Source organism: Phoenix dactylifera, chromosome 11 (assembly GCF_009389715.1).
Source record: "Phoenix dactylifera cultivar Barhee BC4 chromosome 11, palm_55x_up_171113_PBpolish2nd_filt_p, whole genome shotgun sequence".
Classification (NCBI taxonomy): Eukaryota; Viridiplantae; Streptophyta; class Magnoliopsida; order Arecales; family Arecaceae; genus Phoenix; species Phoenix dactylifera.
Window position 1 is genome coordinate 6,315,114 of NC_052402.1, and position 23,109 is coordinate 6,338,222.

Below are 23,109 nucleotides of genomic sequence, written 5' to 3' on the forward strand. Positions count from 1 at the left end.
CCACATATTTTACTTTCTCAATACAGTGACCCTCCAATGTAAATGTTTCATCTACTTTCAACCTCACCCTTTATTACTTAAAAATGATGATCACAAAAATGGAATGACAGACCCCATCTTGTCCTTTGCTGGTTCTGGGGTCTGGTGGCCGCTCTGCCACTCCATATATACAAAGCTGTGGTGCAACAGAGCTTAGGTGCATTCTCACTTCTACATAATGGACATGATCCCTGGTACTAGAGGCAAAGTATGTGTGACAGGTGCCTCCGGCTTTATTGCTTCTTGGCTTGTTAAGCGACTTCTTGATTCAGGGTACTATGTGAGGGGAACAGTGAGAGACCCAGGTGCTTTAGCTTTTTTTGTAACTCTCATTTTCATTTTGTTAGTTAATTTTCTGTCATCACATTTTTTAGGACCTGAACTCTTTGATAACAGTTATGTTACCATGTTTTCATAAATATGATTAGTTAGATAGGATAAAATAAGATGAGTTGTTTTGATAGGAGATTACAAGAAAACTTCACACCTCTGGGAGTTGGAAGGAGCAAAAGAGCGGCTCCAGCTTGTGAAGGCTGATCTCATGGAAGAGGGCAGCTTTGATGAGGCTGTCATGGGATGCAAGGGCGTCTTCCACATTGCATCTCCTGTTCTCAAAGGTCACTCTGATCCAAAGGCATGCGACAGCTGCTCTGTACTTTTAGCATGTGCATTGCATTTTATATCTATTCTTTGAGTCAATCAGCACATTCTTGGTATTTGTCTTTTTTTTTTGTGTTCTTTCTAGAATTAGAAGTTTGGTGCAAAGGCTCACAGAAACTCCATTCTCCCCTAGATTCATCATATGACCTGTGGAAAACTAGTACAAGAAAACAAGAAATTGATAAAATTCTCTGAATATGCTGAATCTTAGATCTGATTTTCTCAGATTTTCAAAACATTGACAATAATTGCTAGGCTTGTGATTGTGGTTAATTATGTTCCTTCAGGTTGGAATTTTGGATCCTGCAATCAATGGCACCCTAAATGTGTTAAGATCATGCAAGAAGAACCAAGCACTTAAAAGGGTTGTTCTTACATCATCATCATCTACAGCAAGAATAAAAGAGGACATCGACCCTAAAATACCATTGGATGAGACATCATGGAGCTCTTTGGAGCTTTGCAAAAGGCTCCAGGTAAACTCGAACCACAAAATCCTATTTTCTGATGAGTACCCTAGATTGGATCATTTTATGCCTTATATGATACTGTATCCAAGATATTTCTCTGTTACAATATGTACAAATTGGTCTTTCCCGTTTAGGTTATGAGTGATGCTATACCTAGTGAATCATGATTTTGTTCTTATGTGCTTAGTTAGGAAGCAGACTATATTCTGCTTTTTCCTTACATTGACTTTTCTTTGTTATTCAAGCTATGGTATTCCCTGGCAAAAATTCTAGCAGAGAAGGCAGCTTGGGAATTTGCAAAGGAGAATAACATCGACCTTGTGACTGTTCTTCCAGCATTTGTCATAGGACCCAGTTTGCCCCGCAACTTATGCTTAACTGCTTCAGATGTTCTTGGCTTGCTTAGAGGTAATCCAAATTGTGAAGAAGCTAATTTTTTTTTTGCCGTATTTCTTAAGGCATGTTTGAGCTAGTACAAGAGACAAAACTTCTTGTAGAAAACTTTCTAATACTTCACAAAGTTGTCATCAAGAAATTATTAGTTTAAAAAACAAAAAATTGATTGATAATTCACAAAGTTCTTGACGATTTTAGCAATAAATTATTTTTGGAAAACATTCATTGAGGAAACTAAGTAGGATTTCCTTTCCCTTTCTTCATGGCCTTGGCCTCTTCCATTTTCCGGAACCACAATGTTCTCCATGATGGTTCCCTTTCTCTCATATGACATTCTTCAAGTCCTCCTTTTTTAGCCTTATCCAAAAAGAGGAATAAAAAGGTCAATTCAGTAGCAGAACATCTTTTAGTATCTTAAATCTGAAAAGCAAATTTCTGAATGATGCTTAGTAACAAAGAACAATTTCAATGTAAAGCCTCAGAGTGTAGCCTCACATCATAATGCTATCCATTTCATACTTGATGCTATATTTTAATCTATATTTCTGGTACACATGAGGTTTTAAGAGAAATTGTTTTGCAGGAGACAATGAGAGGTTTTCATTGCATGGTAGAATGGGATATGTTCATATCGATGATGTTGCACGCTGCCACATTCTAGTGTATGAAGACGCCAAAGCTCATGGGAGATACCTCTGCAGTTCTACTGTTCTTGATAACCATGAATTAGCTGGCATACTTGCAAAGCGTTATCCATCACTGCCCATCCCTAAAAGGTTAATTTTCCTGATTGCCTTAGAATTATCAGTAATCAAGATTCCTACAGAGGTTACAATTTGTCTGAAATATCCCTATAGTGATTGCCTAGCGGCTGTAGTTACTAATTTGACATCTCAAAATTATTCAGCATATGGTTTTTCTTCTGAGAAATAGCATCTGGAGATTTTGAAATTCATGAAACGTATACTAATAGTCTAGTCCAATAGAATTCAAGCAAAAATAAAAAAAAAAATAGTAGACTTCTAGCAAGTCTGAAAGGTGGATATGAAGTATTGTATTGATTTGCAGTTGCAGAAAATCAACAAGCATGGGACAGGAAATAAAAATAATTATAGCAGCAAAATTTACACCAAAGGTTCACATTTCAAACATTTTTTCACCAAGACATTTTGCATTTGCACATTTCAAGAACTAACAACCATAGTTTTGTTTCATTTTCTTAACGAAAAACAGGTGGTGCTTTGCCCTTTCATTTCTCTCAAAGAGTTAATCACGGCTGCATTAGTTTATTACCTGTCATTGAAATTAATCGTAATCAATTGTAAGTGTGCAGTTTCAAGAACTACTATGGAGAGACACCCTACTACGTGTTCGATACATCTAAGATACAGGACTTGGGCTTCATGTTTAAGGGTATAGAGGAGATGTTCGATGACTGCATCCGATCACTCAAGGAACATGGCTATCATCTTGACTGCTAGACTATTCGATGTGTGACAATGATATTATGGGAATCATGGGCTCAACAAAATCTTTAAGCATCCTTTGTCAGGGCTACCTTTTATCGAATTCTGATGTTATTAATAAATGAATTCTGCAGTATGTGATGTATAACCAGATGCAGTGATCTTTAGCTCAATTTTCCTTGTATCATCAACATGTGTAGCTTTTACAATATCTTGGTCTATACATCCAACCAGATAGGGGCCTTTGAAACTGTTATAACAGTCTGTTTTGAAACATGACCAAGACAGTAACGTGCTTCAGGTTGTTCACATGACCCGAGTAAAATTGGTCAATTGGCCAAGATTGGTTTGCTAAACAATCTGTCAAGTCAAGCTTGAGTATAAGATCTGTACAAATCCAGGAGCACATTGTTGGGCTGGTAGGTTGACCAAGGAGTGATGTCATCAACTGGCCATGTCTCAATACCTGGGTTCTTGCTTTTTTACTTCCCTCACAGCCATCCAACAGCCAAATCACGACCCTCGTTTTCTTCGTTGTGTTAAATAATGATACAAGGATCTGTGCGGACGTGTGTGTCAAGACCAAAGTTATTCGCTGGATAGATCTTAACTACTTATATAAGATTAAAAAATTTAAATAATATTTTTTGGTTAGCTATTTTGAATGAGATTTTGAGTTATTACAAATGGTATCAGAGCGGACTAGAAGATACTGGACTAGAAGATACTGTAGCATGGATTCATTGAGATGGATCGTGGGCCAATCGATTTGAATGGATTGGAATTCTTGACTTATAAAGCCAACCACCGATGATTATGTCTACACAATCATCTCAACACATGAATTACCAGCACTATGGAACAAAAGCATGTCAACCCGAATAATTTGAGGAACTTGATAGTTTTGGTGCAAGATTTCTGAATTTCTTCAAAAATAATAACCAGTTTCATACTCGGGAAGAAAAATTGAGCACCTCGAATACTTCTTTTCATAAAGGATAGTGTGGCACCAAACTAGTTTCATTAATGAATTAAAAGTGGCACATCTTCATGGAGATTATGAGAAGCATAAGCCAATGAAAAATATTGGAGAAAAGAAACATGAGAAGATGTTTTCAGAAATTATTAAAAGACACCAAATTGTATATAAGTTTTATCATTTTCTGTATCATAATCCTCATGACTCCATCTCTCTCCATCACATTTCTAGCACCAATAACAATTCACACATGCGATATGAGTCTCATGAATACTTTTCAAAAGAGTCAGACATTAGATATTGCACTAAAAATCAGAGAACAATATCAAGAAGAATACACCAATAGCAACTGGACTAAAGGTTGTACTCACCTGTTAAACCCAGAGTGAGATCAAAAGGGTCTCTGTGAGTTCTTCCCAAAACTAGCTTCCCAAACCACTGGAGACAATGGACCTTTCTTGTCCAAATGCACTCTAGCAGCCTTCTCATCTACAGCAAAACCTCTCTCCCTCAAAGTCCTTACCAAGCTCCCAGCTTCCTCCACCCCCTTGTCCTTGCAACACCCATCAACCAAACCAGTGAATGTTGCCGCGTTTGGTAGATGTCCAGCATCCAACATCTCCATGCAGAACTCAACAGAATCCTCCAATTTCCCCCCTTTGCACAAGCCCTGAATCAGAACTGCGTAGCTAAAAGCATTCGGCACAATCCCATTCTTCTGCATCTTCCTGAAAATCCTCTTTGCATCATCAAACTTTGCTGCCTTGCAAAACCCTTCCACAACGGCCGGGTAAATCACAACCTCAGGGACTGTTCCCTTCTCACGCAATAACCCGAATAGCTTCATTGCTTCTTGAATCAAGCCATCCTTGCAGAGCCCATCAAGCATGGCGACCGCATTAGGGATAAAAAAAAAAGGAAAAGAGGGATGAGACCCGTCTCCTTCATTTTCCTGAAAATTTCATCAGCATCTTCTGGAACGGACTCCAGCGCCACAGAGTCCGGTCCAGAGGATTGTTTCGATTTCTTCTGAGGAGCTACCTCCACGTTTCCACCACTGCCAGCATCTCCAAGATTCAATTTTTTGAAGAGGGTATCTCCAGTCTTATCACCTCCTTTCTCTATCTTAGCAGAATCCTTCGACTGATCACCGATGTCGGTTGATTCTTTATTTTTCTCTTCACTCTTGGGCCCATCAGCGAATAGAGACGCTGATTTTGGTCCTAAAAAAAATTCTTTATAATCTTCACCACGATTCCCGATTTTCCAGCGAGAATGGCCGAAATCTTCTCTCCCTACTCCCCTCAAGGGTCTATTGGGGATTCGGCTCTCCGGTGCTCGACCACCTCTACCCATTATCCCGTCCTGATCTTTGAGCTCGGGGAACAGATCTTTGGATCCTTCGTCGAGTCTCCCCTCCCCTCTCAAAGGCCTCGTCTTTTCCGCCCTCTCCTCCTCGCCATCGTCCCCAAAGTTGAGACTTTTGCGGAAGAGATCCTCTGAGGAGTCCTCTCTTCCTCTCTCGCCTCTCATGGGCCTATTGGGGCCAGTGCTGAAGGGTATAGGATACAGAGAGAAAGAGCAGAGCCACGGTCAAAGAGCTCTCCAATATCGAATCTTTGGGCAAATGGGACAGATTCTTGCAGGGAAGCATGCAAACCCTGACCCTACCTCGCATTGCTGTCTTCTCCTTCACGGAGCGAGCGAGAGAGAGAGAGAGAGAAGGGGTTAGGGTTTTGGGGGATAAAATTGTCGGGATTTATGGAATTACTGAATTACCCACAAGTGTGGTGATTTTTTCCGAGGGAGGTTGCCATGAGTACGAGGGTAATTTGGTCATGAAAAAATGATGAGAACGTGAGGAGGGATAAGGCCTCTTTCATCAAATCATCTTGTCAGCGATAGGGAGAACCAGTAGTTTCGGCCATGGGTTCAGGCGGCAACTTTGGTTGGACTGGAGATTCGTCACAACAAGGTGAGTTTTTTTTTTCTTCCCCGTCCTCCTCCCTTTTGGTGGACTTATGCTCTCGTTTTCATTTCTTATTTAATCTTTCTGTTATCATCTGAAGCTACTCTATTGTTGGAACTGTTATACGAGCTGTGAGATTAGGGACTGCAAACATGCTTTATTTGTAATCTAGGACGACTCTGTACCACTTTCTGTCGATCGCCTATTAGACAACACCAAACACCTGTTTTGTTTTCGCGCTTGTTGTTTATGCTTCATTAATTCTTGAAATTTTATCTCTTGGTTTCGATTTAAGGGTGCGTCTATCCCTTGCTTAAACTATGGATGCTGAAATTTTCTTAAAGTAATTTAAGAATTTTACTTCGCACCAGTTTCAATTGGGAGAAGAATAGCTGCCAATGTTTTGCAATTTATTCTCTTTGGTGTTTGACGGTTTCTTCATGTTAGTTTTGAGTTCATGAATTTTGGTTTGGTTCTTGATTTCTACTAAAAGGCAAAGCAAACTGCACTGCTTTGGAAATAGCCCATCTCAGATTTTAGTCACGACTATTCAAACCAAAAACTTGTTCAAATTGTTGGGTTTTAGGAAGCATCAGAAGTACCGAATATAAGAGGATTGATATAGCCTTGTTCTTAAAAAAATAAGAATTTAATAATTTATCTCCTTGCGAACTGGAGTCTATTTATCTCATTTGGTTTTCTTCATAACGGCAATGATCCATTTGTTTTCCAATCGGAGTTTCTGGTTACTGGATTCATTTATCTGATTTGTGGAAGCAGATTAGGAATTTTGATTTATGGACCATAGCTTCAGTTAGGGAAATAAAATCTCCCTATTCTGGCAGTTCAGTGTTCTTTTTGTTTTGGATAGTTTGTTCTTGCTCTCAGTTGCTAGTTCATAAATCATAATTTGATTTTTGTCGTAGTTAGATCCGCTGCTTTGATAAATCCACTGCTTTGATTAATCCATTTTGGTATTAAGTTATATGTACTCAATATTAAATTTTTTTCTGTTTATGTTATAGGAACCATGGAAAGGAGCAGCGACAAGAAAATTAGTATGATAGCATTCTTGAGAGAGAAAGAGTTTGATGATGAAAGCATACAAGGAATGCTCAGAAGATGCAAGTGGCTTGAGGTCGCTGATGGCGAGAGAGCCTGTGAGAACTGGAATTACTTGAAAAGTATCGGGATTCGAGAGAGGAAGCTTCCCTGTGTTGTTTCCAAGTGCCCCAAGATCCTTACTCTGGGCTTGAATGAGAAGCTTGTGCCTATGGTTCAATGCCTTGCAACCTTGGGAACAAAACCTGGTGATGTTGCTTTGGCCATAACCAAATTCCCCCACATACTCTCTCACAGTGTGGAAGAGAAGCTTTGCCCGCTGTTAGCCTTCTTCCAGGCACTGGGCGTCTCCGAAAAGCAACTTCGGAGGTTGCTCTTGCTCAACCCAAGGCTCATCAGTTACAGCATTCAGACCAAATTTTCTCAGATCGTAGATTTCTTTGCAAGCTTAGGACTTAATAAGGAAGGGATGATCGGAAAAATTTTGGTGAAGAATCCGTTCATTATGGGTTACAGTGTTGAGAAACGGCTCCAGCCTACAACGGAGTTTCTCAAGTCAATAGGGTTAAATGAGTTTGATCTTCAAAGGGTGGTTCTGAATTTCCCAGAGGTATTGTGTAGGGATGTGAATAAGGTTTTGAGACCCAATTTAGCTTTCCTAAAGAGATGTGGGTTTTACGATGAACAAATTGTAGTATTGGTGGCTGGATATCCTCCTGTTTTAATCAAGAGTGTCAAAAATTCCCTGGAACCCAGAATCAGGTTCTTGGTAGAAGAAATGGGGAGGGAAATCAGCGAGATAGCAGATTGCCCTGAATTCTTTCGGCATGGTCTCAAGAAGAGTCTGGAGTTTCGACAGAAGCTGCTGAAGCAGAAGAACATATGTTGCAGCTTAAGTGAGATGCTTAAATGCAGTCAGAAGAAGTTTATTGCCAGGTTCGGCTTAATTGCAGGCTCCTTGTGATTTTTTTTTTATGTTTTCCTTTTTTCTTTGTTCTTTAGCATTTTTAGTGCAACAGCTTGAGCATATCTGTCTTGTATTTAACCTATGCATGAATTGAATGATGTCATAGCTGCAGGCGTTGGTTCTTGGTAGTTACTGCTCCCATTTTACCCCTTTTTTATGGTTATGTATTCAAGGATGCTGGAGTTAAGTGGTTTACTACATTACCCATAATTGAAGTGCACAACAGCTCCGCATTCGGGACATTTGATGATGTCTTATCCAATGCACAGTGTCCAGGAGTAATCTTTAGTTTCAGTCAAGCATTGGATATTTTCTTTCTTTTTTTTTCGGTAGAAAGCATTTGATATTTTCTTTAGTGAGATGTGAGCTCCAATGGTGGAGCCTTGTATAGCCAATGCTTGATCATCTGTAGTGATCTTGATGTTGAACAAGCGTATACTTTGAGCTGATTGTAGTATCTGTGGAAGTCTATCTTCCATCTAAAGAGAATTGAGGTACAACATTATAGAAGCAAGCAGCTACAACAGGATGTGTGTCCTGCTTCATGTTGTGTGCATTGGTCAAAAGGCAATGACAGGAAACCATCTGCTGCTGGGGCCCTCCAAGATGGCCCATTATCATTAGTGGAAACTCATTGCTGTAGAAGGTTTAGCTTCCCTTGAGATCGAATGACCTCAGTTCCATGGATCTTACTACTTTGCATTATTAGATTCAAAATTCTACAACTTAAGTAAGATGGAGAGATACATCAGTAAATATGACCAGTTCCAATGACTGCTGAACCTTCAGGTGCTCCTTGCCCATTTGCTCCTTTTGTACCCCTTCATAATCTCACCAGTGGGAATTTTGCAAAAATGGTCCTCTTTTTCATTTTCTATTTGCATCATATAAGTTTTAAGTTTTTGAGCGCTTTTTATTGATTATTGAATGTATATATTTGTTGAGCATATAATGCACATTTAAGCAAAATTTAGGATAAAAATATATGAAAATTTCAAAATTAGACTGTTCTTGCATGAAAATCCAACAATAACTCAAACATGATAAACAAGAACAAAGCGGATCGTTTCTACAGAATTTCTTAAAAAATCTGCCTAGTGAAGCTATCAAATAGATAACATTTTTTGTGCCATTCATGTCGGCTCTTATTTTAGTTCAATATCAGGTGTCTTAATTGCTAGTTACAAGATTTTTTTTTTTTTTTGTGTGTGTGTGTGGGGGGGGGGGGGGGGGGGGGGGCGCATAGGAACCTCAGGTACATTGAAAATTTGAGTTCTGAAGATCAGCATTAACTATAAAATTAATTTACCCATAATTGATCAGACTTATTACATCACTATCACATAGCTTTTGATATTTGTGTCGAAGTTCCTAGTGGTCTGTTAACTATTTGATGAATTAACTATTTGATTGGACCGCCCTTGATTATAACAGTATCTTTTTGTCTGTTCAAGCCAATATCTGAAATTTCCAACAAGAAAATAATTCCAATTCCAATGAGCACCATTGGCTTTACCCAACCTGAATCTTTCTTCAGTGAAAGACAATAGAGACATCCACCATTGAGCGAGGAGAGACTTCAAGTAAAATGGAAGTTTTCACCTAACATGAAGATGTCACAGTCGATACGTAGCTCTCAGGCAAAATATCTGAAAAGTAACCAATTATATGATTTCTTTTTTGCATAAAACTTGATCATTTCTTGAATTAAAATTTGGACCAGCACGTATGAAGTGATCAAAACATCATTCATAAGTCTTATTCAATTTAAAATAGTGAACTTTATTTGTAAAGTTACTGGGGATAGTATCAATTACTCAGTTCATGTCCCACCTTTTCCTTCTGTCTAGTTATTTTACAAAAAAAAAAGGCAAAAAGTTCACTCTTATAATATTATAACAATTTTGAAATAACTAGTACAATTGTTTAAATCAGCATGATTATTTAACATGGTAAACTGAGCTGTCAGGTTTGAGCCCTGCCCTTATCCTAATTTTCGAATTAACTGATTAGTAACATGGTCAGCTTGAGGGTAAGCTTTTGTGCAATGATAAGGTTAATCCATTGTACCTTGGAGGTCAAAACATCCTCTCCAAATATGAGGGTAAGGTTGTATACATGTGATCTTCCTCAAACTCTGCAATGGGCAGGTGTCTCGTCCATTGGACCATCCTTTTTTGACATGGTAAGCTTAAATTGTTGAAGGCCATACTCCCAAACACCCCACCAGTCAACTACACTTTTAATTAACTCAAGTCACTCATCATTCTATGTCTTCTAGGGAAATAATTGGCAACACAAATATCAATTGCTTTATTGTTACTAGCACTCAAGAATGACATAATGGAACCACCAGCTCCTTTTTTGGTCCTGAGCACCCACTTCTTTACTGAATTTCACTAATGATGGTTATCCATAAAATGCTGGTGAAGACCTAAAATTTCTGCTGCATGGACACACTCCTACCATGGCTTTATAAACAAGAATACACAAATGAATAGCTTTGCTGTTGGAAGATCACACGATGCAATATTTGGATATTTGAAACCCTAAGTAAGAAGAGATGGTTTTCTATTGTTCAGCTAAATCTCTATGCACAAGGTATTTGAAAGCTGATTTGCACGGCGACCATTCAACACACTTATCAAGCTTTCTTTTAAGGCATTCTCTGATGGCGGCTTTTCGCTGGGCATCTGGCATGCAGCTGCAAACCATCTCCACGAGGCCAGATAATTCTAGATAAGCATCTTTTGCATAGTAGTATAAAATTTTTGGCAGAACAATATTCTTTTCCTTTCGGACTGAGACATTAACTTGAATGAACTCGGTTTTTGCAAGCTCAAGCTCCTGATAGATACCTTTGGCAGTGTAGAGTCGAACCTAAAAGAGTTGATACAGCATTATGTTCAGATCCAGCTCAAAGAAAGCTTGAGAGAACAATCTTTTAGCTTCATAAATGGTTGAATGCAGAGAAATAATAATATGAAGTTAGGCTCAAACTCATACAGGAGGATCAGAGCATGCTCCTGAACAGAGGGCAAAATATGCAAGTGGCTCAGGACGATCAAGAGCATATGGATGCCTGCCATTACCATTCATGAACTTTACTGCTGGTGAGAATAGTGAGTGCAGCCACTGCATATGTATGTTAAGAAACAAAAGTGAGCATAAACAGTTTGCTTTTATGTGGTCGAGAATGCAGAGCCTACATTCGCGAGACAGAACATTTTCTGAAAGAGTTTTTAAGTACAATTCAGAAGCACTAGAGCATGTGTTAATGTGCCTGTGAATCTTGTATTTCTGGCTCTTAATCAAATAGTTCTCTTTTACTTGGTGACTACAACAACTCTGGGCACAAGGACCTGTCAAATTCCTTTCAGACTTGGAAGGAGTTGAGCCAAGATTTAATACATTGAGCTACGTTCTCTGTATTTTTTTAGTGATGGTCAAAAACATGGCGACCATTTAAAAGTAACAGAACGGAAATAGGAATGACTTAGATGTTAGGCAATGAGAACTGACCTGGACATTATTATTATTATTATTTTAACTCAAGTAGTGAACACTAAATCATGCCAGACCTGAGGGAGCCAACTAGCTTGGTAAAGTCACTGGGTGTTGATACCACTGATCCATCACCCTCACCACCTCATCCAAGTTTCAAACAAAAAAATAATGTTGCCGGACATAGCCTGTGAATTAATAAGAAAATGGGATGTGTCTGTCTGAAATTTTCAGAATAGAGACCTCTTGACTCCATATTTATTTTATAAAGAATTTGTTTGGATGACTCCTAATCTAGTCAACTGAAAAGCTTGGCAATTATTGATGCATCCGGCGATTACATAAACAAACCAACAGATATATCTATTAAATTTAATTTTGGAGACTTATATAGTAGATAATATTTTGGGCACTAATCTAAATCGAACGTAAAGGTGATGCGAAGATGAGAGACATACCAATGCTGGACGGTGAGTTCGGCATCCAAGAATTGAAGATCGAATAACATAAGCATTTATTGAATGCCCACCTACATTATACGCTGCCTGTCAATGGAAATCAACATTCTTAGAAAAAGATCATATGTTCAGTTAAGTTACGACTTGGTATACCATAATACTTACTTTTAGGATTGAATACGTACTCTTCATGTGATTCTCATGCAGTCCATAAGCTAAAAATGCCTGGGAAATCACATAGAACACGATAAAATAAGCCTATGGTATAACATACGAGATTCATTGCTTATGTCTCAAGAGAAAAAGTATGTGCAGCTAACATCTAATCTCAAGATGAACCCTAGTGTGAACATACATGCATCACCAAGGCATTGTGAATGTTGATCCAGAAAGCAAGTTGCTCGTCATGCTCCAACTTTCTTGGGTCAATCTTCTCTAGATGTCGAATAAGGGAGCTATGACAAACACAATTATCAAACAAATTAAGGAACTTGCAGTAAGCCATGCATCTTCTTATCCTAAGGCTTTTGAATATATTGGTGATCCTCGAGGTGATTGATTACCTGAAAATGTTGAGCATCTGCGAGGCGTAACCAAATCTGTCACCATCAATATGTATCTGTGGAATTTCTACCACACCACTGTACTGAAAGCTCTTAACTTCAAGTGATTCAGATTGAGAGGGACTTGCTGTAGCTTCATAGTGGCACTGAGGACTCCAATTATCACAAGGATCCTGTGGAGAAAATGTGCTAGAAGAGGACGCAGATGGAGTTGGTGAAGCCATCTGCTCAACATGCTGAGCTGGAGGATTTGCAAGTTTGCAGTAAATAGCAGAAATGCATCGGATAATATCTTCAGAAAGTCTACAAGAAATCTCAGGCACATGGTCTGTGATGGAGGCACCAAGATGATCTGCCAGACTTCGATGTCCAGAAACAGATTTTGGTATATCCTGCAAAAACTCGGCATATATGCAGCATGAATCAGATGATAACCTTTTGGTAAAGTTACATACTTCTTGTAACAATAAAAATCAGAACATCATTTGTAACAATGCCACTAATACTAAATTCAGAACAGGGGAGAAAATGACACTTAAATGAAGTTTATGAGCACAGAGGAATTACTACAAATTATATTGAATCATGCTAACCGTTGACAAAATCAAAATTGTATTTAATGGAAGAGGAGGTGTTGCCTTCATCATGAAAATCCAGGAACTTAGGTTCATAATATGCAGGATGACAGAAAAAAATAATTTTTTACAAATTATGGTAAGCGGATAATACATACCAAAGCCCAAAATATTGGTAAAGTTTTGAATAAATTGAGTAATTATATAAAGCCATAAGCAGTTAGTTCGTAACTCTGAGGGTAGGAAGTGAACTGTTTTAACCAGAGTCGGCAGAATCGTCCTGAACCGGCGGTTTCAGCCGTTCCGAGCTGTCTCGGCGGCTGGTCGGTACGGTTCCGGCAATGAAAACGAAATTTATTGCCGAAGGGGAAGAAGGAGGAAAGAGAGAAAAAGAGAGAGCGAGCGGAGAGAGAGGGAGAGGAAGAAAAAGAGAGGGAGGTGGAGGTTGGCTGGCGGAGGCTAGCGAGCTGCGTGGAAGATGCTCCTCCGGGCTCCGTGGCCTGAAAATAGGAACGAAACAAGGGACCCACCCTGTTTTTCAGCCGCAGAGGTTTCCTCCGCCTCCTGCCTGCGTCCCCAGCCTTTGACGGCCCTCTGCTAGCCTCCACCGGTCCTCCGCCATCCTCCTTCCTTCTCTCCCCCTTCTCTCTCTTTCTCCCTCCCCCGCCACCTCTACTATGTCGGTACGGGCCCGGTACGGTATGCAAGGCATAGGCCCGTACCAACTTGCATCGCCAGGCAACCGGTACAGTATTCAATATCGGTTCCGCCGATATTAGTTTTAATTGTCCAAATTTGGAACTTTCCAGAAAGCTCATGAGAGCATCAAAATTAATTATAAGATAATAAAAACCATGCTTTATTCAATAGTAAAGAGAAAGCAGAACACCATTTCTCACAATGCTTAACTATAAATGATGAATGAAAGGATAAAACAGTTATGCATGTTGCAAATAAAGAACTTTATATATGGGCTTACATTCTTGAGTTCTGAACTAAATGCCAAATCATGTGCAGGAGAATGTTCAGCATGCCTGCAATTCGAGGCACTCTCCTCAACTCTCTCAAGGCTTTGAGAATGACATGATTTGTCAACTACAGGATCAGGACTAATGGAATGAGTTGCCTGATCATGTGATATCTGAATTGTAGAATCATGTCTTAGACGTCCTGCATGACATTCCACAGGAGACCTAGAGGCAGGGCCTGCAGCAGTAGAGGATCTAGGTAGATATTGGTCAAAAGCAGTCCGATATAGTGAGAGAAGGTACCGTTCCAAATGTATAACTTCCAACTCAAGAGCGGAGATCTCCTTTACTAATTCTACAACAGACTGCATGAAACACATAGAAAGGTCAGTCATTTGCAAAATTACAGTCAATAAGTATATGTGTAGCAGTAATTTATACTGTCAAGAGTTACAGGGCATATGGATGGAAAAACAAGGGAAGTCATGCTTTGAATAAACAATATTATAATTAGATAATGTTATTATCTAGCCACAATAGTCGCAATCTTATTTCTCACAAACTCGCACCCCCGGCTCCAAAATAAATGGAAGAACACCTTCATTTTTCCTAACCCTTTGATGCGTCAACTCTCTGTGATGCTACCCTCCATCGATTAATCATTGTGTTTCCTGAATGCAAACATATCTAACTGATCCTTCCTATTTTTTGTCATACATTTCCCCTAGCATTCTCAACTCCAACACTCATCTTATGTACTTGACTGACCCTGTTGACTGAAAACAGCAAGGTAATTACAGTATCTTGGTACTGCTATCTATCACCCATCAGTTTACTGGGCTGACATGGCAGTCGGGAATTGATGCAGTACAAGTATGGTTCGGTGGTGTCAGTGGGCCTGCCTGCCGCTCAGCCAATCGCTGATTTCCATGTTGAACTTGTGAACTGAGCGGTGCTATGGTGGATGATCTTTAGTATTTTCCTTATTTCAGATGCAAGACTGTTCAACACAGAGTATCAGACTAAAAGAAGGAACTCTGAACTCTGATAGCTTTAAGAATGTAGCTGTGACTCACTAGTGTTTTTTTTTTTTTGTTAAAAGAAGTTTATTGGCATTGTCTTTTTTAACATGTTCTTGTGTAAAACCATGCAGTTACAGTTCATAGCTTAAGATTGCAAAATCAAGCAACTGCACTAATTTTGTTTGTTCTATATTCACTTAAGTTATTCTCTGAATAAAATATTCACTTAAGCTACTCTAACAAAGAAAGAAATCTACTTCAGATTGTCGAAACATTTAAATACAAGTTATTAGTAACAGGCATGTGCATACTGACTGTTAAACTAAATTTTGGATCCAACAAAAAATTCATGTATCCTTGAATCTGAAATAAGTCTCAGCAACAACCTCGGAAGCTGTAGTTTCAGTTGAAGCAATAGACGTTCTCGAGGTATACCCTGATGTCCTCTCTTGAAAGCTCATAGAATTTCGGTCATGTAATCTTCTCTCTATGTCAATAGTCTGCATGGTGATATTTTAATAAGGAAAGATGAGATTCACAAACACTTATCCAAGATAACATGACATTTACACAACACGTCCTTCTTGAACTTCCAATGACTGCAATTTTCTAACAGAGCAGATAAGTGAATAGAAAAGTCTCCTATTCACTTCTTATTGCGGAGGAAAACATTATCTTATATATGCTTGACTGGACGTCTGTACACTATAGAATATAATCAGCTAGAAAAGCTTTAGAAACAGATATTTATTTACTGAGAATAAAAAAATAAATCTTTTGAAATTAAGAAAGGAACTCTTTTGAAGTTAATCAACATCAGATATTAGTGCAGTTGTTTGAAGATAAATGGTTTGATGTCTCTTCAGTTATCTTACTGGTAGTATAATCATACCAAGAAATAAAGCTTGTTAACATGAGTTTTCTCTGATTTCTTGCAAATTTAACATTTAATAAATTAAAATTGTAATCCTAGTGATATTCTAGTTGACATGCCCTGAAAAACCAGTCACTGACTTTAACTAGTAACTAGGACCAATTTAGCAGAGTACATTATAATTATCAGTATTGAAGGAATTCTTCTTGAAAGGCCTTAAAGAGCAGATTTTTTTTTTTTTTTTTGAGATGACAGAAGAAATTTATCAATCTCCATCTCTTGTAGTTTTGAAGTAGAACCAAATTAAACGATGACTTCATTGCTTAAAAAAAGCATGAAGCACATAGAAATGATGTAAAAAAGAGCCAAGTTGGCAGCGATCAACTCACCAATAATACCTGAACTAGTTAAGCCAAGGCTTTGTAATTTTATAAGAAACAATACTTTAGCATTTTATGCTATCACTCTGTTATGTCCAATTGAGAAGTCATCGTTTTCCTTTTATGGAAATAAGAAGTTCTGGGTGTAACTTCTGCCCTATCCAAGGCTTTACATGGATTGTCATACCGAGCAAGGTCTTACCACTAAGAATTGTACATGGAAATTGTTTTGATAAGAACAGCTTCCTCTATCACATCGGATGAATCAGTTGTCTACATGCTACTTCTTTGTTCTTCACTATAACTCTTGGCTCATATTCTGATTGAAACTCAGCAATATCTTCCTTTGGAAAAAACTTTTATTGGACTTGGTATGAATTGTGTTTCCACTAATCATGGGCAAGAAAAGGAAGGAGCAAAGTTCCAATGGAGCGGGATTAGATGAATAGAAGAAATTTTAGAAATATGTTTCCACAGAAAAAGTATATGGAGGAGATATTTATTTCTTGCTTGAATAGTTAAACTAATGAGTTGCTCTTCCTCGGAGAATTCCTTCTGTAGTTTGCTACTTCATAAGGGGGCTTCAATTTATATGTTCTTTTATCATTTTCTCGTTTTCTAATAAGGAGACCTCTTAGATGCACATGCAAGCAGTGTTTTGTTAACTTTTTCTTTTGAATCTCAAAATAACCCACCCCCACAACCCCCCCACCCAAAAACATACACACACAAAAGGAAGAAGCTTACCTGGTTTGCTGCTTCATACAGGGGCTTCACTCTTTTGTTCTATGCTCTTTTATCATTTTCTAATTTTTCTGATAAGGAGACCTCCTTAAATGCACACACAAGCAAGGCTTGATTTAAGTTTTCCTTTTGAATATCAAAACAAAAGGGAAAAAGGAAGCTTATGTATATCACAAAATGATTGTTTCAGCATTCTAGTTCTTGGACCACAATATTCATTCGCAGTGGAGGTATAAGATATAATTCAATGAAGATCAGAGTTGGACGCTTACAGGATTGTGGTAGGATAGCTGAGGTGAGATGTTTAATATGTCTTCATACACTCCTGATACACTGAAATTGAATGTGCAATAATGTCAAAATAAGGAACAAGGCCATATCAATATTGCTATCAACAATACCAGAAAAGAGAATCTATGACAGCACCTTGGTTTGAGATTTAATTTACTTCTTTTTTTTTAAGAAACTTTGATTTTATTGGAGGAAACTTAAAGAATTGGAGTGCTTTCAGAGCAACTTAGCCATATAGATTCTTGGAAAAATTGCTATTAATTTGCATATTTACAGGAGTTACCAACTTTTACTATCTCTTTTACAATTTGAGAGAGGTGAAAAGATATGGAATAAATTTTGTCATTTATGTTTAATATAAAAGCAAGCTATAACTGAACCGAAATAATAGATGGAAGCATGTTAGAATAGTAAAATTACATGAACTTAATGCACAAAAGATAGGTCACATAATAGCTTTCATGATTCATAATTTGGGAGATATGTCAATCAAAGGAAAGACTGTTTATGCAGAAGGGAGAAAAAAGAATGTGTAGTTGATAAACAAGAACTCGCCAAGTATCTTTCCCAAAGAGAGAAGATGACAAAAGTCATACTAATTAATGGGTTGACAAGCAATTCAAGGGCTTGTGTTAGTTAAGACATGACTGGTGGAGATCGACAAGCTCATAAGCATGTATATACATTATAGAAGAAAATGAAAGGTGCATTTTACTTTCAATAGAAGTAATATACCCTACAAACATCTTTCCATTCTCATGTGTGGTGTTTTGCTTAATTCACTTTTGGCAAACAACTCCAGTAGATTTCCTGTACTTGTTGGTGTAAACAGGTGGAGCTTTCCACCTTTGCTTTAAAAGCTCGTAAGCATAAATAATTCAAGATCACTCAAAGCATGGCATATCCAAAGTTTTACTGCATGCTACTTTTAAGCTTACGTCTGCTTCAGAAGAAAGGAAAACAACAATCAAAGGCAACATATGTAAGCAGAGACAGGTTGACAAAACAACAAATGGCTAACATGCTTCGTAGATCCTATTGCCACAAAATTCCTCTTTTTATTGAGAAAATCTGCCATGAAAACAGTTGACAACACCATCAGGGCTGGCCAGGCCTTGAGCATGATGGCAATATCTCAACATACCTCCAGAAATACCTGCTATTTTAGTAGAAAAGCTGGATTTACTTATCAGTTTCCATCAGGATCTAACAGATGATAATGACTTCTGTTTGCATATGAATATCCAGGGATGGTTAACTGATTATGAAGATTAAAATAGGGTTAAATTGACATGGATTCAATGCAGAGTTTCCTCACCAATAATAAGAGAGAGCAAACTTTTCTGTCACGGAATTATCCATTTGACACATAATTCAGTCAAGAAAGCGATTTATCATGACCCACCATATAATTATTTTTCATGAAACTGAATCACAATTTATCTCTATTAATTACTCAAAACGTATGCTCATTAACTTGTAAAATCTATATCTTTATATTTTAAAAAAAAACTTGGCAGTTTATTTGAGCATGTCGATCAAAATAGCTTACCTGTGGAAACGCTGCTCCCGGGTGGAAGAACATGAGTGGCAATTAATTCCTGGGTTTTCCATAATATCTCCTCCCATTGAAGTGTCCGGTTTCTTGGTCCTCTGCATGCCTAACTTTCCAAAAACCTGAGTATCCAATCAGAAACTGTTACCCATGAGCTAAAGGAATACAAACACTAAACCAATAACAACAACCATTTAGTTCAGATTCTCATAAAACGTTAGGTAGAAGTAATAACATAACCCACCAAGAAGAAGAAACATGACCAATATAGACAAACCTATAATCCAAGAGAATCCAGGAGATGGAAAATGCCCATGAATCCATACTGGAACTAAAGAGGAAGGGAGAAGAAGCCTCACCTAAGAAGTCCAAAGGCCAGGCCTTTATGTGAATCTGGGAAATAAGCACCTGCAACTCATATAGAGAGCCCCTTTAACTGCACAAATCTTTCTGGGAGATAAGGGAGAGAACAATGGGCAGGGCAAGGTAGAAGACACTTCTGATAGCGATGGGGGAATTTTAGCTTAGAGTGAGGGAAAAAAATAATTCTAATTCTAATAGAAATAGTATATGGAAACCAAATCTCTGAAAGTGAAGATGACCCACCTCAAAAAAAAAAGGAGGTTGATTAATAATCAAATTCAGTGGAAGGACTGCTAACAATTCCCATGCCCACATATAAAAAAAGCTTGAAGTGCGACCATTAGGTGAGAAACAGCCAGTGGTTATGATAAGGACATTGTCACAGTAGAGGAGCAGGTGGTTCTGTTAAGGGCTACCATTGAGTAATCTACAAAGAGAACTAAAGCATACCATCTACTAACCTCCATTAGATGGAAAGTGATGCAATGCAGTCATCACCCATGGAATCTTCCAAGATGACCAAATGGTGCTTCTTATGGAAAGATGGCACTGGGTTAATTTTTCAGCTTTCTCTGAGCTTTTGGTGCCATAGGAGGAAGTGAAAGAAGGGAATAACCATGTCATTTTGGATTTAAATGTAGTCCCAGCTCCAAGCAAGCTGTCAGCAATATAAGCTTTAGATTTTTAAGGAAGGTAGGTAATAACTGAGATGAGGTCATCAGCTGGTTTGTTGTGGTGGCAGAGTTATGGTCATGGCAGAACCAGATGCCCCTCAGGAGATGCCTTTACCAAAAGTGCTCCTGCCACACATTTTTGACTCAGAGACAGTAATTTTTTTCAGAGAAAGATTAGAGACTATCATGCCCAAATAATAAGTTTGAATTATATCTAATTTTATTTGAAACTAGATTATATATACAGTATTGATACAACTTTTATGTTGCTCATGAGAGGCAACAACATGATGTTGCTATTCTGATTGCACTTAATCATGCATGCATTAAGGGATGATCACCTGTTTGAGATCTATAACAGACTTCAGACTGGTTTGATCTAATAATTAGTCATTGATGGGTGGTCAACTGGACTTCCCAATGGGTCAAATATTGTCGAACCACACACGAAACCAGCCAGCTCGGCATGCAGTTTTTTAATTCCTCCTTTACTTGCCGGGCCAACTCAGTCACATTTAATTTGGTTGTTTAGTCTTTTATAATTCTTGTCCTCTTTCATAGCATAGGTGCATAAAAGGAGCTTATTAGACACTAATGCATCATAACAACATAAATTTTTAATAAATTGTTCAACAAAACTTTATGCATGCAAGACCATAATTACAGCTCATGCATCCATGCTTTAATGCCAACTGTACCATTAAATCATTATAATAATTACAAATATATCACATGGGCCCATAAACTTTTCTTCTCAAACATTCTCAATATCTCCATAACTTACATTCATCCAATTAGATGTTGGCAAGCTCGGAAAGTCTATACAAACTTGCTTATGGCTCATGCACATATACTTTTGTTTATATAGTACTATAGTTTATCTAAATTATAAGTTTCTGAAATTTCTTAAGTTTATATTAATATCTCTTTCGAGACAAAATTTATATAGTTGCACATTGAAGATATAGAAATTCTTCAAATCACTTATAAGATTGTTCAGCTTATTGAATAGTTTATCAGATCTACTTATAGATCACTATCTTTTGTAAAATTTTTTTATTGAATTTTTTTATTCCTGGAAGGAAGGGCCTAAAAGCAAGAGCTCATTAATCCGATGGTCCAAGATCCAATGGCATGGGCGATATTAAAATATTCCATGTCTCAAAAACAATTCAATGGAAGCCAGAGCTACATTTAATTTTGGTCTTCACTCGCTGCGAGAGTATGCTCACCGGTTTACCCGGACAAAGTTTTACTCATCTGCCGACACAAGAGTAGAAGCTAGAATCATCGGAAGGTATTGCTTCGATGGCAGATTACTTCTCCTCCCTCTGCTTAGAGTCACCGCATGGTGAGAGACAAGGCAGGTGTTTGGGTCCGTGAAGAATACGTTGCATAAGATCCAAGTAAAAGTCCAAACAATTCCCTCCACACTTCGCAGCCGAATCTTAAATGGATTTTTGTCCTCTCACCTAACATCTGGGTTAGCATTAAGAGGACTGCTTTGGTGGTCCGAAGAAAGCGAGAATTCCAGGGTGGACTTGTTTATTTATGAGATTAAACACCTTAGATAAAGGTTAGTTTTCTTGTGACAAGAATAGTAGCATTACTTTGTCTCCCCATATTGACTCTATGTACCAACCTAGTGTCCTTTGGAATTTATGAAGTCAGCTACTAATCCCTCTTCTCAATTTTAGAGGACAGGTTATGTAGGAGTTGATTTAGAAATCGGCAGTAGGGATCCATTGGATGTTGCAAATGTGGGAACAATTGCTCATGATCGAAATGGTTTAAGTTTCAGTTAGGTGGATATAAGCCAGTATGAGGCATAGAAATAGAGATTTGATGCAAAATATTATACTAGAATTTCTGCAAAGATCAAGGGAATGGATGCTGCAATTGATGTGCCAAAAGAAGCTATTAGAATTTCGACTTCGTGTATAATTAGGATACATTTATAGAATCATTTTGGTATTATGCAATATTGGATGTCCACTGTCATGTTGTGTTGTCTTGTAAACTTTTGTTTGTGCATAAAGTTATCTGCTTATATTTTGGATTCAATTTCAATTATTTTTACAGACACTGTTAATTTTCTTGTATAATTTCATCGAAAAGGAGATCAAACGCAAGTTTATGAAACTAAGGTTGCAGGATCGAAAACTGTTAGCTTAGCTGGTTGGTATGTTCCTTTCCAAGGGAGAGATCTCAAATTCAAACTTGAGAAGAATAACCTCTGTTTTCTCAAGCAAAACTAAACTGCAGTTTCAGATGCTTAGCTTAGCTATTAAAAGAGAGATGATTAGTTTGTTTTGATTATTCCACAAGAAAACTACAGTCTTGGGATTCTTCTACGGCAGATATTTCTCATGCATTTGTCTTCTCTAATAATGGACTGGGAGAGATCAGCCAAATCCTCCATCCCCTCTCAATGAATCATCACTTAAAATATACAAAATCCATTATACAAGCTTGACAAGGCTTGTACAAGACCTATCTAGACAAAATACAGCCCTTTCATGCAGGACTACAAGACATATGGCATCCAAAGCACAATTTTTTGTTTTTATATAAAAAATAAGGACTAAAAACATTGTGCAGCCACAAATTAGGATATCATAAACATAGAAAACTATTGAATAGGAGAGCATATGCAAGGGAAGTTGAGGGGTTGAGATAGATGTAGAGGAAAAATTCAACAGGAGACCATGAATGGGGAAGGAAGGACATGGTTCCACATGATTGAGTCTGATATTTTAGATGGCTAAGGAACAAAGAAAAGAAAGTAGAGGAGGGGGTGTCGGGTTCTAAATTTCCGTACTTATTAGCTTTAGCTTTTAGCTGTGCACTTGTGCTGCCGTGGCAGTCGTTGATTGGATGGTCCACTAAAGTTTGCTCAGCAAAAGACTGATAGAGATGTGGATGCTTTCACCAAGGTAAGTTATGAAGTCTGAGGAGGGGATGAATGGGGCTCAAGGTGGGGACAAAGGAACCTTCGAGCTCATGGTATTGCTTGAGTTTTACCATGGTGAAACTGTGAAAGACAGTCTCTGGAAAGGGGGATGGACAAAGCAATGGAAGTTTGGATCTTTGTGACTTTAGCTGGTCAAAATTTTAACAGCTTTGAACC

At 38.0% G+C, this 23,109-nt stretch overlaps 4 protein-coding genes across 16 annotated transcripts; 2 read left to right on the forward strand and 2 right to left on the reverse strand.

Moving 5' to 3' along the window:
• Nucleotides 1-85: 85 nt before the first annotated feature.
• LOC103713878 (tetraketide alpha-pyrone reductase 1) lies at nt 86-3,218 on the forward strand. 2 transcript variants are annotated; one of them, XM_008800930.4, is made up of 6 exons: nt 86-344; nt 504-673; nt 987-1,175; nt 1,415-1,577; nt 2,149-2,341; nt 2,899-3,218. In XM_008800930.4, the coding sequence occupies exons 1-6, from the start codon at nt 218-220 to the stop codon at nt 3,044-3,046; spliced, it is 990 nt and encodes a 329-aa protein (XP_008799152.2). In that variant the 5' UTR covers nt 86-217; the 3' UTR covers nt 3,047-3,218. The 2 variants fall into 2 exon arrangements, with proteins under 2 accessions (XP_008799152.2, XP_017699941.2); XM_017844452.3 differs by having other exon boundaries at nt 2,149-3,218.
• On the reverse strand, nt 1,588-5,655 carry LOC103713879 (pentatricopeptide repeat-containing protein At4g38150). The gene is given in 3 exon segments (XM_008800931.4): nt 1,588-1,922; nt 4,382-4,917; nt 4,920-5,655. Coding segments are annotated over 2 exon segments (1,140 nt in total). The 5' UTR covers nt 5,544-5,655; the 3' UTR covers nt 1,588-1,922; nt 4,382-4,401.
• LOC103713880 (transcription termination factor MTERF6, chloroplastic/mitochondrial) lies at nt 5,587-8,403 on the forward strand. The gene is made up of 2 exons (XM_008800932.4): nt 5,587-5,985; nt 7,005-8,403. The coding sequence occupies exons 1-2, from the start codon at nt 5,937-5,939 to the stop codon at nt 8,003-8,005; spliced, it is 1,050 nt and encodes a 349-aa protein (XP_008799154.2). The 5' UTR covers nt 5,587-5,936; the 3' UTR covers nt 8,006-8,403.
• Nucleotides 8,404-10,297: 1,894 nt separating this feature from the next.
• LOC103713877 lies at nt 10,298-19,940 on the reverse strand. 12 transcript variants are annotated; one of them, XM_039131409.1, is made up of 12 exons: nt 19,767-19,930; nt 19,302-19,350; nt 18,940-19,064; nt 17,369-17,429; nt 15,485-15,598; nt 14,088-14,441; nt 12,534-12,925; nt 12,326-12,425; nt 12,136-12,195; nt 11,971-12,057; nt 11,015-11,143; nt 10,298-10,888 (listed from the first exon to the last, which is right to left on the reverse strand). In XM_039131409.1, the coding sequence occupies exons 3-12, from the start codon at nt 19,044-19,046 to the stop codon at nt 10,580-10,582; spliced, it is 1,713 nt and encodes a 570-aa protein (XP_038987337.1). In that variant the 5' UTR covers nt 19,047-19,064; nt 19,302-19,350; nt 19,767-19,930; the 3' UTR covers nt 10,298-10,579. The 12 variants fall into 12 exon arrangements, with proteins under 12 accessions (XP_038987337.1, XP_038987336.1, XP_038987334.1 ...); XM_039131408.1 differs by lacking the exon at nt 19,767-19,930 and adding an exon at nt 19,549-19,701; XM_039131406.1 differs by lacking the exon at nt 19,767-19,930 and adding an exon at nt 19,549-19,701 and having other exon boundaries at nt 19,302-19,441.
• Nucleotides 19,941-23,109: the final 3,169 nt, after the last annotated feature.

Bases quoted from the DNA above. Each gene is read 5' to 3' on its own strand.
- LOC103713880 (XM_008800932.4), top strand. From the start codon at position 5,937: ATGGGTTCAGGCGGCAACTTTGGTTGGACTGGAGATTCGTCACAACAA. The intron at 5,986-7,004 runs GTGAGTTTTTTT...TTTATGTTATAG, and splicing joins TGGAGATTCGTCACAACAAG to GAACCATGGAAAGGAGCAGC.
- LOC103713877 (XM_039131403.1), bottom strand. The intron at 15,599-17,368 runs GTAAGCGTCCAA...ATCACCATGCAG, and splicing joins AGCTATCCTACCACAATCCT to ACTATTGACATAGAGAGAAG. The intron at 14,442-15,484 runs GTTGTTGCTGAG...TGTTTCATGCAG, and splicing joins CTGAAACTACAGCTTCCGAG to TCTGTTGTAGAATTAGTAAA.
- LOC103713878 (XM_017844452.3), top strand. From the start codon at position 218: ATGGACATGATCCCTGGTACTAGAGGCAAAGTATGTGTGACAGGTGCC. The intron at 674-986 runs GCATGCGACAGC...ATGTTCCTTCAG, and splicing joins AAGGTCACTCTGATCCAAAG to GTTGGAATTTTGGATCCTGC. The intron at 1,176-1,414 runs GTAAACTCGAAC...TTGTTATTCAAG, and splicing joins AGCTTTGCAAAAGGCTCCAG to CTATGGTATTCCCTGGCAAA.